The sequence below is a fragment of the Oncorhynchus masou genome, chromosome 9, assembly GCF_036934945.1.
Source record: "Oncorhynchus masou masou isolate Uvic2021 chromosome 9, UVic_Omas_1.1, whole genome shotgun sequence".
In the NCBI taxonomy this organism is placed as follows: Eukaryota; Metazoa; Chordata; class Actinopteri; order Salmoniformes; family Salmonidae; genus Oncorhynchus; species Oncorhynchus masou.
In genome coordinates this window covers 34,155,711-34,169,294 of record NC_088220.1, presented here as the reverse complement: position 1 = coordinate 34,169,294, position 13,584 = coordinate 34,155,711, and the positions used below count along the sequence as shown (strand labels likewise).

Here is a 13,584-nt window from a genome sequence, read left to right as displayed (position 1 = left end):
AAATAAACTAAAATTGCTTCTTAGTTGAGAGCGATTTCTCAAGCAAGAATTCAGCTAGGACTGTCGGGGAGTGGTCTGAGTGGGGAGGGGGAAACTGAAAAACAGCTGTTATTGCCAGAAAGGTTTGGAACTCTTTCGTATAGGTCTATCAACTAATTTACCGCCTGGTGATGGCACCATGCAGGTCAAAACTCCCACCAAAACAGGCTGAAATTTCAGGTGCTTTTACTCTAAAAGGGCATTATCATCATTTTAACAATTTCACAGTATTATTCCGACCTCATAGTGTGAAAATATACACTGAGTATACAAAACATGAAGAACACCTGCTCTTTCCATGACATAGACGGTCCAGGGGAATCCAGGTGAAAGTCATGATCCTTATTGATGTCACTTGTTAAAATCCACAGTTTCCTGTGTGTATCAAGAATGGTTCACCACCCAACGGACATCCAGCCAACTTGACACAATGGTGGGAAGCAATGCAACATGGGCCAGCATCCCTGTGGAAGGCTTTCAACACCTTCCAGAGTCCATGCCCCGACGGATTGAGGCTGTTCTGATGGCAAAAGGGGGGGGGGGGGTGCAGCTCAATATTAGGAAGGTGTTCCTAATGTTTGGTATACTCAGTGTATATAAAACACGGGAAAATCACGTTTTTGACTGCACTGGGCCTTTAAGTTTAAAGCCTTTAATCAGAGTGCTGGCTCATGTTCGAGCCTCACATTTTCAAGGCAATGTTCTGGAATGTTTCAAACCCTCAGGATGACACCTGGTTTAAAGCCTTGTCACAGACCCCTCTAACACACTTACATTACATTATTACAGTTGGGCCTACACTACATTTATGCAGCTCCTATAACACTATGGCGCCACACATCCCTCAAATACAACTTCATTCAAATTCAAGCACACACATTTGATTTCACCTATCCAGTCCTTTTTAGATTTCAAACCATATCAAATGTTATTTGTCACATGTGCCGAATACAACAGTTGTAGACCTTACAGTGAAATGCTTACTTACAAGCCCTTAACCAACAATGCAGTTTAAGAAAAATAAGTGCTAAACTATTTAAATAAAATAGAAGGAAATTGAAAAAAAATTAAGATTAAAAAGCAACAATAAAATAACAGCAGAGAGGCTATATACAGGGGATACCAGTAGAGTCAATGTGGAGGCTATATACAGGGGGTACCAGTAGAGTCAATGTGGAGGCTATATACAGGGGGTACCAGTAGAGTCAATGTGGAGGCTATATACAGGGGGTACCAGTAGAGTCAATGTGGAGGCTATATACAGGGGGTACCAGTAGAGTCAATGTGGAGGCTATATACAGGGGGTACCAGTAGAGTCAATGTGGAGGCTATATACAGGGGGTACCAGTAGAGTCAAAGTGCAGTGGCACCGGTTAGTTGAGGTAATATGTACATGTAGGTAGCGGTAAAGTGACTATGCATAGATAATAAACAGTGCTTCAGGGGGTGCATAAAAGTAGGAGCCAGGAACCTAAATGGAACTGGGCCAGAGCAACACCTGGTTCTCTACGCCTCTGCCCACGGGGCTCTGTGGACATGTAGATGCAATGTTCCAGAACACTGCCTTGAAAAGGTGAGGCTCGTACATACTGCCCCAACAGATCCAGGACAACGCAATCGCGCTCACGGCCCTATCCCACCTGGACAAGAGGAATACCGATGTAATAATGCTTTTCATTGACTACAGCTCAGCATCCAACACCATAGTGGCCTCCAATCTCATCACTAAGCCCTGGGTCTGAACTCCCTCCCTGTGCAACTGGGTCTTAGACTTCCCCTTCCTGTACTCCCTGTTCACCCATGACTGCGTGGCCATGCACGTCTCCAACTCAATCATCATGTTTGCCGACCAAGTGGTAGGCCTGATTACCAGCAATGACAAGACCGCCTACAGAAAGGAGGTGACAGACCTGGTGGGGGTGACAGACCTGGTGGAGGTGACAGACCTGGTGGGGGTGACAGACCTGGTGGAGAGGTGCCAGGAAAATAACCTCTCCTTCAACGTCAACAAAACAAAGGTGCTGATCATGGACTACTGGAGACAGCAGAGGAGCACGCCCCCGACTCCCATCCACATCGACGGAGCCGCAGCGGAGAGGGTCAAAAGCTTCAAGTTCCCCAGCGTGCACATCACCGAGGACCTGAAATGGTCCCTTCACACTGACAGCATGGCGAGGAAGGCGCAGCAGCACCTCTTTAACCTCAGGAGGCTGAGGAAATTAGGCTTGGCCCCCGAAGACCCTCACAAACTTCAACAGATGCAGCATCGAGAGCATCCTGTCGGGCTGGTTCACCGCCTGGTACTGCAACTGCACCGTCCACAACTGCAGGACTCTCCAGAGGGTGGTACGGTCAACACAACACATTATCGGGGACACAAAGCCTGCCCTCCTGGACATCGACACACCAGGTGTCACAGGAAGGCCAAGAAGATCATCCATGACCTCAGTCACTCAGGAACTCGCCACTCTTTGTCACGGGTGGCCTATTCCAGCAGAAGACCGTAATGGGGTCCACTCCTATCAGCTAAAAACGAGAAGCGGCTCCATTGGGCAGGCAATCACCAACACTGTATACAACTGAGGAGGGGAAAACATTGCCTGGTCCGACGAATCCCAGTTCGTGTTGCGTCATGCTGATGGCAGTCCATGGCCCCATCCTGCCCGGTGTCAACGGTACAGGCTGGTGGCAGTGGTGTCATGGTGTGGGGAATGCCACAGCGTATATGAGCATTGTTGTTGACCAGGTGCACCCCTTCGTGGCTACAGGGGGGTGTACCTCATAAACTGAGTATAAATGTATTTATATTCCGGACTCTGACATTGCTCATTCTGTTATATCTTCCTTTATTTTGGATTATGTGTGTGTTGTTATTGTATTGATAGATGTTTCTGCATTGTTGGATCTCGAAACAAACATTTCGCTGCACACGCAAAACTGTGTCGACGACCAAATAAACGTTGATTTGATTTGCACTTCTTCACCCTCTTCCGTGAAAACAGAGGAGTCTACTGTCTCAGACAGACCGCGCCCTTGTCGCCCTCTCACATACGGAAGAGTGAACTTTTCCCGTGCTGCAGTCAGCTACTTTCTGAGCGCAACCTCTATCCGTTCAGTATGCAGACAGCTCGGAATGGCTACTGACGCCAGCACGCTTGAGGAGCTACATAGCGAGCTCACCTGTCCAGTGTGCCTCGAGCTCTTCCGTGAGCCGGTGATACTCGAGTGCGGACACCACTTCTGTCGCGTGTGCATTACGCAGTGCTGGGAGGCCAAGTACGATGAACACCCGACCTGCCCCAAGTGCCGAAAGACATGCGCTCCGAAGCTGCGCCCCAACTCGCTTCTGTGTAACGTCGTGGACAGCGTGAGGAGAGCTCGAGCCATGGATGGGAAACCCGGAGACCAGGAGAGCTCACAGGAGGATACTGAAGAACGGCAAAGGGGGGGCATTATGCCCAGCTCCGGGTTCAGTTTCACCGATTTCTCTCCTCGCCTCGAGTCGGACCGGTGCGAGGAGCACGAGGAGAAGTTGAAGCTATTCTGTGAGGATGATCAGCTCGCGATCTGCCTGGTGTGCGGAATGTCCCGAGACCACAAGACGCACAATGTCATCCCCATCAACGAGGCGTTCGAGAACTACAATGTAACACTTTTGGAACACTATTTATGTATCTACCTGTGTAGGTGTTTGGAATACATATCAGTTAGCCGGGTTCGTACATCATGACACAGGGACCTGACGCATTGGAATGCATGAATTGTGGCAGAATCTGTCCACAAATCTCAAACTGAGCCAAGTTCACAAAGTTACTATTCAGTCATATATTTGAAGTCTTGTAAGATAAATGTGGACCCAAGATAATTGAGTCTTTAACAGGCAAGAGCGCGAGACATAAGCAGACACAAGTCAGTGTTGATGTAGCCTATACTTGGAGCTCGAGAGGAATTCGGCGTGCTAGTGTCAAGGCTTAGTTCCCAGACATATTTAACCTTTTATATTTGCTTTGGATATTTGGTGACATACCTCAGTCACCACACTGTTTTCACAAATCTTATCCATCTACATTGTAACTTTTGGGAAGCCAGTTAGTTGGAAAGGCCCTCTGGTCATATGAGTCACATTGAGCTTGTTGTCAGACTACAAAGGATCCAAAACAGTACATCTTAAATTGACAAGAGAGTTAGGCCTAATTCAATGAATCTCCGTATAACGGAAAACACTGTTTACCAGTTCAACTCGCATAACTTCAAGCTGTGTGTGTGTGTGTGACCTGTTTTTCTTCTTTCTCTTCTGCAGGGCAAGCTGTCCATAGCCCTGCAGAGAGTAATGATCCAGACTGAACAAGCTTCTCTCTGTCAGGTCCAGACCAACAACAAGATCATGCTCATCAAGGTACACTGGCTGACTGTGTGTGTGTGTGTGTGTGTGTGTGTGCGTGCGTGCTGTCAGTGAGAGGCTTCTCATTTACAGTGCCCATCATCCTTGAAACATTTCTAGTGGCCAGTCAACACTCTAGTGCGTTGTCTCACCCAGGCACATTCAAATGAGTTTAATTATACAGAGTTTGTCAATGTGATTATGTTGTTACAGGTGGTAACGTCGTTATTGGACAGTTGTGAATGTCTAATGCACAATGACGCTGGGATTATGACTCTGATTACGGGATTACCCATTCTTTCTCTCACACACAGTGCAGACACACACACACACATGATCACACCCTTAATGTAAACACACACAGAATTAGGTAAAATACACGCCTTAGTTCGTACTGATAAGATCAATCATAACATGTAGGATTGTCCCAGGTCTCTCCCTCTCTGTTCTGACACAGGCTTCACCTCACAAGGCTTTGTGAAGTAAATGAGAAATGTTCAGGCTCTACAGTGTGTGTGTGTGTGTGAGGTAGATACCGAATGTGTACGATGTCGGTGGAGGCCTGCGTTGAAGATGAGCACAGCACAGACATCGGGACCCCATTAAGGAGTCATGTCCTGTGTGTCTGTCTGTCACACACTGAAACACTTTCTCTCCTCCAATCACTTGTTCTTTCACTTCCCTCTGTCTTTCTGTGGGGAACAGGAAGTGGGTATGAACAAGGATGTGTGTCAACGATCTAGCTACCACGTGATCGATGTGGCAAATGTTTGTGTGTGTTACTGTGTGTCTGTGTGTTGCTGTGTGCGTGTGTGTGTGTGTGTGTGTGTGTGTGTGTGTGTGTGTGTGTGTGTGTGTGTGTGTGTGTGTGTGTGTGTGTGTGTGTGTGTGTGTGTCTGTCTATGCAGCGGAGGTGGTTAGGTGTTCATGTGACGAGTGACCGTTTCTGAGAATTGAGATTTGAATCACGTGATTTGAATCACGAGATTTGAATCAATATGTGTTTATCTCCTGCCTCCGTTATCACTGAATGTGCTGTTGCCGTGTGTCTGTCTCATTGTGTTTCGTGATGTCTTTGGTTTTTTTGCATTGTTTTATATCACTGCTGTCGCCACCTCTTGACAGCCTGTCACTGTAAGTAAGAATTTCCTCTTAATTGACTTAGTTGTATCCTTTGAAGTTGAAATAAAATAAAACAAGCTACTGTTAGCTCCCAGAGCTAACCTCCTGACTGACGCTCATTGGTCCAACACAATCTCCAAAGATGGATTCCAACCCAGTCTGTAACATTTTCTCTGTCCTTCCCTATGGCAGGAGCGAGCTGGGGACATAGAGGAGCAGGTGAGTGCAGAGTTTGGACGTCTGAGGGAGTTCCTTCTCCAGGAGGAGGAGAGAGTGAAGGAGAGTCTGCGGCGGGAGAAGGAAAATAGGCTCAACCAATTGGAGGAGGTCCTCAAACACACCACAGAACAAATCGGCCAGTTAGAGCAAACTGCAGACCAGCTCCGCGTCAAACTCCGAGAGAGTGAGAACCCGGCACAACTCCGGGTGAGATGAGAGAGGAGAGGAGGGAGGAAGGGGAAAGAAAAGGAGTGGAGAGAGGGGGAAAGAAAATGAGTGGAGAGAGGGGGAAAGAAAAGGAGTGGAGAGAGGGGGAAAGAAAAGGAGTGGAGAGAGGGGGAAAGAAAAGGAGTGGAGAGAGGGGGAAAGAAAAATAGTGGAGAGAGGGGGAAAGAAAAGTAGTGGAGAGAAGGGGAAAGAAAAGGAGTGGAGAGAGGGGAAAGAAAAGGAGTGGAGAGAGGGGGAAAGAAAAATAGTGGAGAGAGGGGGAAAGAAAAGGAGTGGAGAGATGGGGAAAGAGAAAGGAGTGGAGAGAGGAGGAAAGAAAAGGAGTGGAGAGAGGGGGAAAGAGAAAGGAGTGGAGAGAGGAGGAAAGAAAAGGAGTGGAGAGAGGGGGAAAGAAAAGGAGTGGAGAGAGGGGGAAAGAAAAGGAGTGGAGAGAGGGGGAAAGAAAAATAGTGGAGAGAGGGGGAAAGAAAAGTAGTGGAGAGAAGGGGAAAGAAAAGGAGTGGAGAGAGGGGGAAAGAAAAGGAGTGGAGAGAGGGGGAAAGAAAAATAGTGGAGAGAGGGGGAAAGAAAAGTAGTGGAGAGAAGGGGAAAGAAAAGGAGTGGAGAGAGGGGGAAAGAAAAGGAGTGGAGAGAGGGGAAAGAAAAGTAGTGGAGAGAGGGGGAAAGAAAAGGAGTGGAGAGAGGGGGAAAGAGAACGGGGCTGTAATGGATATAGGAACAAAGGGAGAAAATAGATTGTAGAGGAGGAAGGGAGAGGGGTTAAGGGTGGGGGGGGGTAAAGAAATAGAGGGAGAGTGAAAATGAAAACAGAAAGGGTTAAAGTCAAATCCAGAATATAGTTGAGGGTTTTTGTGGAGAAGAGTGTGTGGATGTCTCAGCAGGGCCTCATCGCTGTCATTCTTTGTTTCAGGGAATCAAGGATTTTATCGGGGGGTAAGTGAAAGAATCCATGGTTCTTATCTGATGCTACAGTTCATAGAGCTGTGTCATATCCACATGACTTCACATGATTAAAAAAAAACAGTAACCCAATGTTCCTCGCACTTTTTCAACATTATTTATTCATACTGTAAGGCAGTGGTCGTCAACCGGACGACCTCCAAGGCATTCCTAGTCGATCACCTAACATTTCTGTAGAAAAGCCCACGATAATGGCTTGCGCTCCTTTTTTTTCCTATTCCTGTTGTGCTGTTGGCGGTAGTTGCGCACCGGGCAGGCAAAGTGTTCCCATTTTGAACCATTTCATTGGTCTGACAATACAAACTTGGCCTAACTACCAGACCGGGAGATCTGTGGCTAAATTGAATACGGCTACTGCGTTGGCCAATCGGATAGCTCGCAGAACTTCCATGACCTACAGAACGTCCATGACCCCGGCCACAGCAAAGTTTGATACCAGCCTACATAAGACTCAACAACTTTTAAAACCATGACCAGGGAGAGACTGTCAAAGAATACAGCAAAGAGCTGCTGTTTTTATGAGGGAGTTCATGTCAAATAGATTATTCAGCACTGTCACTGGTTTTATTCAACGCTATGACAAAACATAAAACAGCGCTTTTCCGCACTTCTGCTTGCGCTGCAGCTGCAATGAGTGAGTAGCCAAGTAAAGGCCTATTGATAGCCCTACATTTGTTTTATTAGTAGCAGCTCGTCTGTCTATTTTAACGTCGAGGAATATTTCACATTCTCTGATGTTAGGAACAACATGGATTTGTGCACGATTGAGGCAGATGTGGTGCGACTCGAGTTTCACCATCAGGTGGGTGACGGTGTCCCCTCTCTGGTCAGTCTCACTGCAGGAAAGGAAGGAGGGAGCAGGGACCGGGAGAGGCGGACCCAATGCTGCTCTCTCCCTCCCTCCCCCGAGACTAAGGCCGTGTTCAGAACCACTGGGAACTCTGGAAAAAAAACTCTCTCTCTCTTCATCCGTCTCTCTCTCTCTCAGAGCGGAGATTATGTTTGAGCGACCCCCGGAGGTGTGTGTGGATCTGCCGGAGGGGGAGTTCCTGGGACCACTGCAGTACCGCACCTGGAGGAGGATGAGCGCTGTCCTTCAGCCAGGTACAACCACAGCAAAATGTAGTTCGACCGCACCTGACCACATATACTAGACTCCATTAGACGACAGCACTCACATATCTGACAACATTCCACCACAGGATCCATCTGATTGCATTCTATCAAACCTGACTGTCACATGACAGTATCCAACCACACCAATATGTTGACCGCATACAGCCTGTCCTTTCTATCGTATTCCAAATCCTCTGTCTCTTCCCAGGTGTGACAGCGGTGACTCTAAACCCAGACACCGCCTACCCCAGGCTGTGGGTGTCCACGTGCTGCACCCAGGTCAGTGTCGGGGACATCCAGCCCAACCTGCCCAACAACCCTGAGCGCTTCACGCGCTACAACATTGTCCTGGGAAGTCAGGCCCTCGCCTCAGGGCAACACTACTGGGTGGTTGAGGTGGGCACCAAGACGGCCTGGGGGCTGGGGGTGGCGGCCGCCTCGGTCAACAGGAAGGATGAGATTAGCCTGTGTCCCGACGACGGCTTCTGGACCCTGGTGTTAAGAGAGGGGCGGGGAGGGAGCGAGTACGAGGCCTGCACCAACCACGAGGAGAGCCTGTTGCACCCCCCTCGACCCCCCAGGAGGGTAGGGGTGTACCTTGACTACGATAGGGGTGTGGTGGCGTTTTACGACGCAGGGGATATGAGTCACCTGTTCACCTTCTCCGATGCCACGTTCACAGAGCCGGTGTTCCCCTACTTCAACCCCTGGCCAATCATCAAAGGGAGAAACCGTGAGCCTCTTATCATTATTAGCCCCGACCCGGAGGTATGAGAGACCTGGTAAGAACTGTCAGAGAACACTGAGAACCAAAGACAAGAAAGTGGAACAATGTAGAGAACGTGTGAGAGAAACTGCAATGTCATCATCCTATTCACTAACACTTGACTATTGTTCACGGTTTTGTCGTTTATGAACATTTCCTGTAAATATGTTTCCATGGAATATGTGGGTGTTTTGTGTTTAAAGAGAGCACATGCCAGAGGACTGAAGGAAGCCACTGGGTGTTTTGTGTTTAAAGAGAGCACATGCCAGAGGACTCTGAAGGAAGCCACATGGAAAAGCTCATTGAAAAGCACCTTAAACAGGACATTCTTTCCCTTACAAATGGACATGGCCAAAGAATGAAATTACAATTTCATACTATATTTATCTAAAGTGTGTATATAGTAAGATGACAGTGTTTTACAGTTTATTTTACATTTTAATAGCGGAGTATATACATGGGCAAATCAGATCACGCCTCCATTCTACTCCTCCCTACCTATATGCAGAAACTTAAGCAGGAAGCACCCCTTGGTAAGGTCTGTTGGTGTGACCAATCAGAATCTATGCTTCTAGATTGTTTTGATCACGCAGACTGGAAAATGTCCCCGGTCGCCTTTGAGAATAGTATCGACGTATACAGATCGGTGACTGGCTTCATCAGAATGTGCATTAAGGATGTTGCTCCCACTGTGACGATTGGAACTTATCCAAACCAAAACCGTGGATAGATGGCAGCAATCGGCACAAAACTGAAAGGCGCGAACCACCACATTTTAACCACGACAAGGTGACTGGGAACATGAACGTGTATTAAGAGACCAGCTATGGTTGCAATTCAACAGCTCAAACATGAGATGATACTCACAAATGACAAAGGGAAAACCAGCCATGTCGCAGACACCGACATCCCCGCCTTCGGACAAGCGGAACACCTTCGCCCGCTTCCCGGACAACAACATCGAGCCACCAACGGAGGCCCTTGACGCTCACGGGGACTGTGTGCTCTCGTTCTCCGTGGCTGATGTGCGTAAGACATTTAAGCGTTGCTGGCCCAGACGGCATCCCAAGCCGCGTCCTCAGAGCATGTGCAGACAAACTGGCTGGAGTGTTTACGGACATATTACATCTCTCCATATCCCAGTCTCTTGTCTCCACTGTCTTCAAGATGTCCACCCTTGTTCCTGTACCCAAGAAAGCGAAGGTGCCCTCCAAGCTCATCACTAAGCTCAGGGCCCTGGGTCCCCCCCGTGCAATTGGATCCTGGACTTCCTGACGGGCCGACCCCCAGGTGCTGAAGGTAGGCAACAACACCTCCGCCCCCCCCCATGTTTTCTTACAATATTACTTTTGAATTTTTTACGACTAAAAACACCGGCAAATTCACTCCAAGTGATTTTAATTCTGGAAATCTCTTCCAAAGTATTCCCACACATAATAGGGAGATATAAGTGACAGTATACAAATGTAAGCAAGGTTTGAAATTATTGTGTTTTAGTCAAATTCTGTTTGGGCTTCTTACGGTCAATTTGCAGTCTACAAATGATTTGTAATTATGTTGCAGCCCCCTGACCATACACTCAAGAAAACAAATCGGCCCACAGAGCGTTCTACATGGAACCAAAACGGGTTCTCCTATAGGGACAGTTGAAGAACCCTTTTACTACACTTATTTTCTAAGAGTGTAGCAATACAATAACAATATAATATCATCCTCAGGAGGCTGAAGAAATTCAGCTTGGCCCCAAAGACCCTCAAGAACATCTACAGATGCATAGTACTGTACTGCCCGCAACCGCAGGGCTCTCTAGAGGGTGATGCAGACATCACCAGGGTTCACACTGCCTGCTCTCCGGGACATCTACAGCACCGGGTGTCACGGGAAGGCCAAGAAGATCATCGAGGACCTCCGCCACCTGAGCCACAGCCTGTTCACCCCACTGCCATCTAGAAGGTGGAGACTGTACAGGTGGATCAAAGCTGGGACCGAGAGACTGGTAATCAGCTTTTATCTCCAGGCCATCAGACTGTTAAACAGTCACCATTAGCCTTAGTCACTGTTCTTGCCAGCTACCGCCCGGTACTCCACCCTGCACCTTGGAGACTGCTGCCCTATGTACATAGAGTCATTCAACACTGGTCACTTAAATAATGTTTTCATACTGTTTTACCCACTTTATATGTATATACTGTATTCTAGTCATGGCTCATCCTATATAACTACTTCTGTACACACCTTTTCTATTCATATACTGTCCATACAGTCTCTATACACCATTATATACAGTACAATGGTGTGTATAGACACACCAGGCCCACCCATGGCTGCTCCCCTGCCCAGTCATGTGAAATCCATAGATTATTTTAATTGACTGATTTCCTTATATGAACTGTAACTCAGTCAAATCTTTTAAATTGTTGCATGTTGCATTTATATTTTTGTTCAGCATACATGTAAAGTGGGTTCAACAGTTTGTAAATATTATTAAAGTGACCAATGTTCAATGACTCTTTGTACATAGGGCAGCCGTCTCTAAGGTGCAGGGTAGAGTACTGGATGGTAGCCAGCTAATAACAGTGTCTTAAGTTCATGGCAGGGCCCTGGGCCGGAGGCTGGCTAGTGATGACTGACAACGTTGGCTAGGAGCGAGTAGCAGGGTGACTGTCTGTCGGCGTCATCTTGTGTCATCTATAATAAAAATGTGTTGCATTACCTCCACAGTGTAGTGGTTCTACAGATCGATCGCACAAATTGCTGTTTGTGAACATGCAGATATTGAACTGTCTGGTTGCTGTTGGAACTTGACTCTGGTGCATTAAGACTGTTGTTCTCCTTCAGTCCACTGGAGGGCGGTCAAACAAAGTCCACCCTACACTTCATTCTCACGCTGGTGACCACAAAGGAGATTGAGCTTTAAAAGATTAAGAGCTGCACTTAAGAAATCATTGATTAAAATCCATAATCCCTGATCAATTATTTTTTGTAGAACTAACAGGTCAGATAGGGGTTCAGATGAGAGCAGAGGGTCAAGGTGGGGCTGAGTTACTGAGAGAGCACCACCTGATCATGTGTGTCTCTGTGTGTGCTGTGTGTGTGAGCAGGAAGTGTGTGTTATGTGTTAGGATTATAACCCAGACATTGTTTCAGCCTTCTATCTCTGACACTTTAAGCTTGATACACGAGGAGCTACCAGCCTATACCACAGTACGATATGAAAAAATAAGAAATCTGTTAAATACTTTCAATATTTGGTGCTGCATATGTATACGCTTGTGAATTACATAATTTACACATGTGTTATTACAAGTCTATTACTATTTTCAAACATTGCTGCACAAGGGGTGATGTGCGCAAGTTGGTGGCAGAACAAGCAGGAGTTCTTAGGGATTATAATTCGATTTTATGGCTCGTTTGAATGTCATACTTAATGTTTGTGTCATTGTAAATCAACTGCATTATACTTAAAAAACACTTCAACTTCAACCAGCAAAATGGCTCTTTGGCGAGCTTTTGCTACAGCCTATATCAATTAGCGTTAGCATTCTAACTTTTTGCTACAGCCTATATCAATTAGCGTTAGCATTCTAGCTTTTGCTACAGCCTATATCAATTAGCGTTAGCATTCTAGCTTTTGCTACAGCCTATATCAATTAGCGTTAGCATTCTAGTTGCATCCACAATAGTTATTTTGCAAAAATCACAACCGAATATAATCTTAGCGACGGTTTAAGTAAAAATCAAAACATCAATGTAAGCATATGAGAACCCTAAAAAGTTATTTTATTTAGAAGTAATAAAAATATCAATCTAGACTATGTTGAATGGGCGCAGATGGCGATGACTTTCTTTCTGCCGCAAATAGTCGCGCACATAAACTCAGAAAAATAAATAAACGTCCTCTCACTGTCAACTGTGTTCATTTTTAGCAAACTTAACATGTGTAAATATTTGTATGAACATAACAAGATTCAACAACTGAGACATAAACTGAACAAGTTCCACGGACACATGACTAACTGTCTAACTGACTGTCTAATGACTAACTGAAAAATGACATTCCTGTCTAGCAGGATATTACACACAGAACGAGCAATATGGCTGGTGGCATTGTCATGCTGGAGGGTCATGTCAGGATGAGCCTGTAGGAAGGGTACCACATGAGGGAGGAGGATGTCTTCCCTGTAACGCACAGTGTTGAGATTGCCTGCAATGACAACAAGCTCAGTTCAATGATCCTGTGACACATCGCCCCAGACCGTGACGGACCCTCCACCTCCAAATTGATCCCGCTCCAGAGTACAGGCCTTGGTGTAAATCTCATTCTTCAGCGATAAACGCAAATCCGACCATCACCCCTGGTGAGACAAAAACGCGACTTGTCAGTGAAGAGCACTTTTTGCCAGTCCTGTCTGGTCCAGCGACGGTGGGTTTGTGCCCATAGGCAACATTATGTCTGGTGATGTCTGTTGAGGACCTGCCTTACAACAGGCCTACAAGCCCTCAGTTCAGCCTCTCTCAGCCTATTGCAGACAGTCTGAACACTGATGGAGGGATTGTGCATTCCTGGTGTAACTCGGGCAGTTATTGTTGCCATCCTGTACCAGTCCCGCAGGTGTGATGTTCGGATGTACCGATCCTGTGCAGGTGTTGTTACACTTGGTCTGCCACTGCGAGGACGATCAGCTGTCCGTCCTGTCTCCCTGTAGCACGGTCTTAGGCATCTCACAGTACAGACATTGCAATTTATTGCCCT

At 46.8% G+C, this 13,584-nt stretch overlaps 1 protein-coding gene across 1 annotated transcript; it reads left to right on the top strand.

Annotated features, from left to right (window-relative positions):
- The first annotated feature begins 3,067 nt into the window (after positions 1–3,067).
- On the top strand, positions 3,068–12,314 carry LOC135545914 (zinc-binding protein A33-like). The gene is made up of 7 exons (XM_064973895.1): positions 3,068–3,685; positions 4,340–4,435; positions 5,735–5,968; positions 6,900–6,922; positions 7,938–8,053; positions 8,274–10,130; positions 10,550–12,314. The coding sequence occupies exons 1-6, from the start codon at positions 3,173–3,175 to the stop codon at positions 8,837–8,839; spliced, it is 1,548 nt and encodes a 515-aa protein (XP_064829967.1). The 5' UTR covers positions 3,068–3,172; the 3' UTR covers positions 8,840–10,130; positions 10,550–12,314.
- The last annotated feature ends 1,270 nt before the right edge of the window (positions 12,315–13,584 follow it).

Excerpts from the sequence above, each read along its gene's own strand:
- LOC135545914 (XM_064973895.1), top strand. The coding sequence starts at position 3,173 with ATGGCTACTGACGCCAGCACGCTTGAGGAGCTACATAGCGAGCTCACC. Across the intron at positions 3,686-4,339 it reads AGGCGTTCGAGAACTACAAT|GGCAAGCTGTCCATAGCCCT; the intron begins GTAACACTTTTG and ends TCTCTTCTGCAG. Across the intron at positions 8,054-8,273 it reads GAGCGCTGTCCTTCAGCCAG|GTGTGACAGCGGTGACTCTA; the intron begins GTACAACCACAG and ends GTCTCTTCCCAG.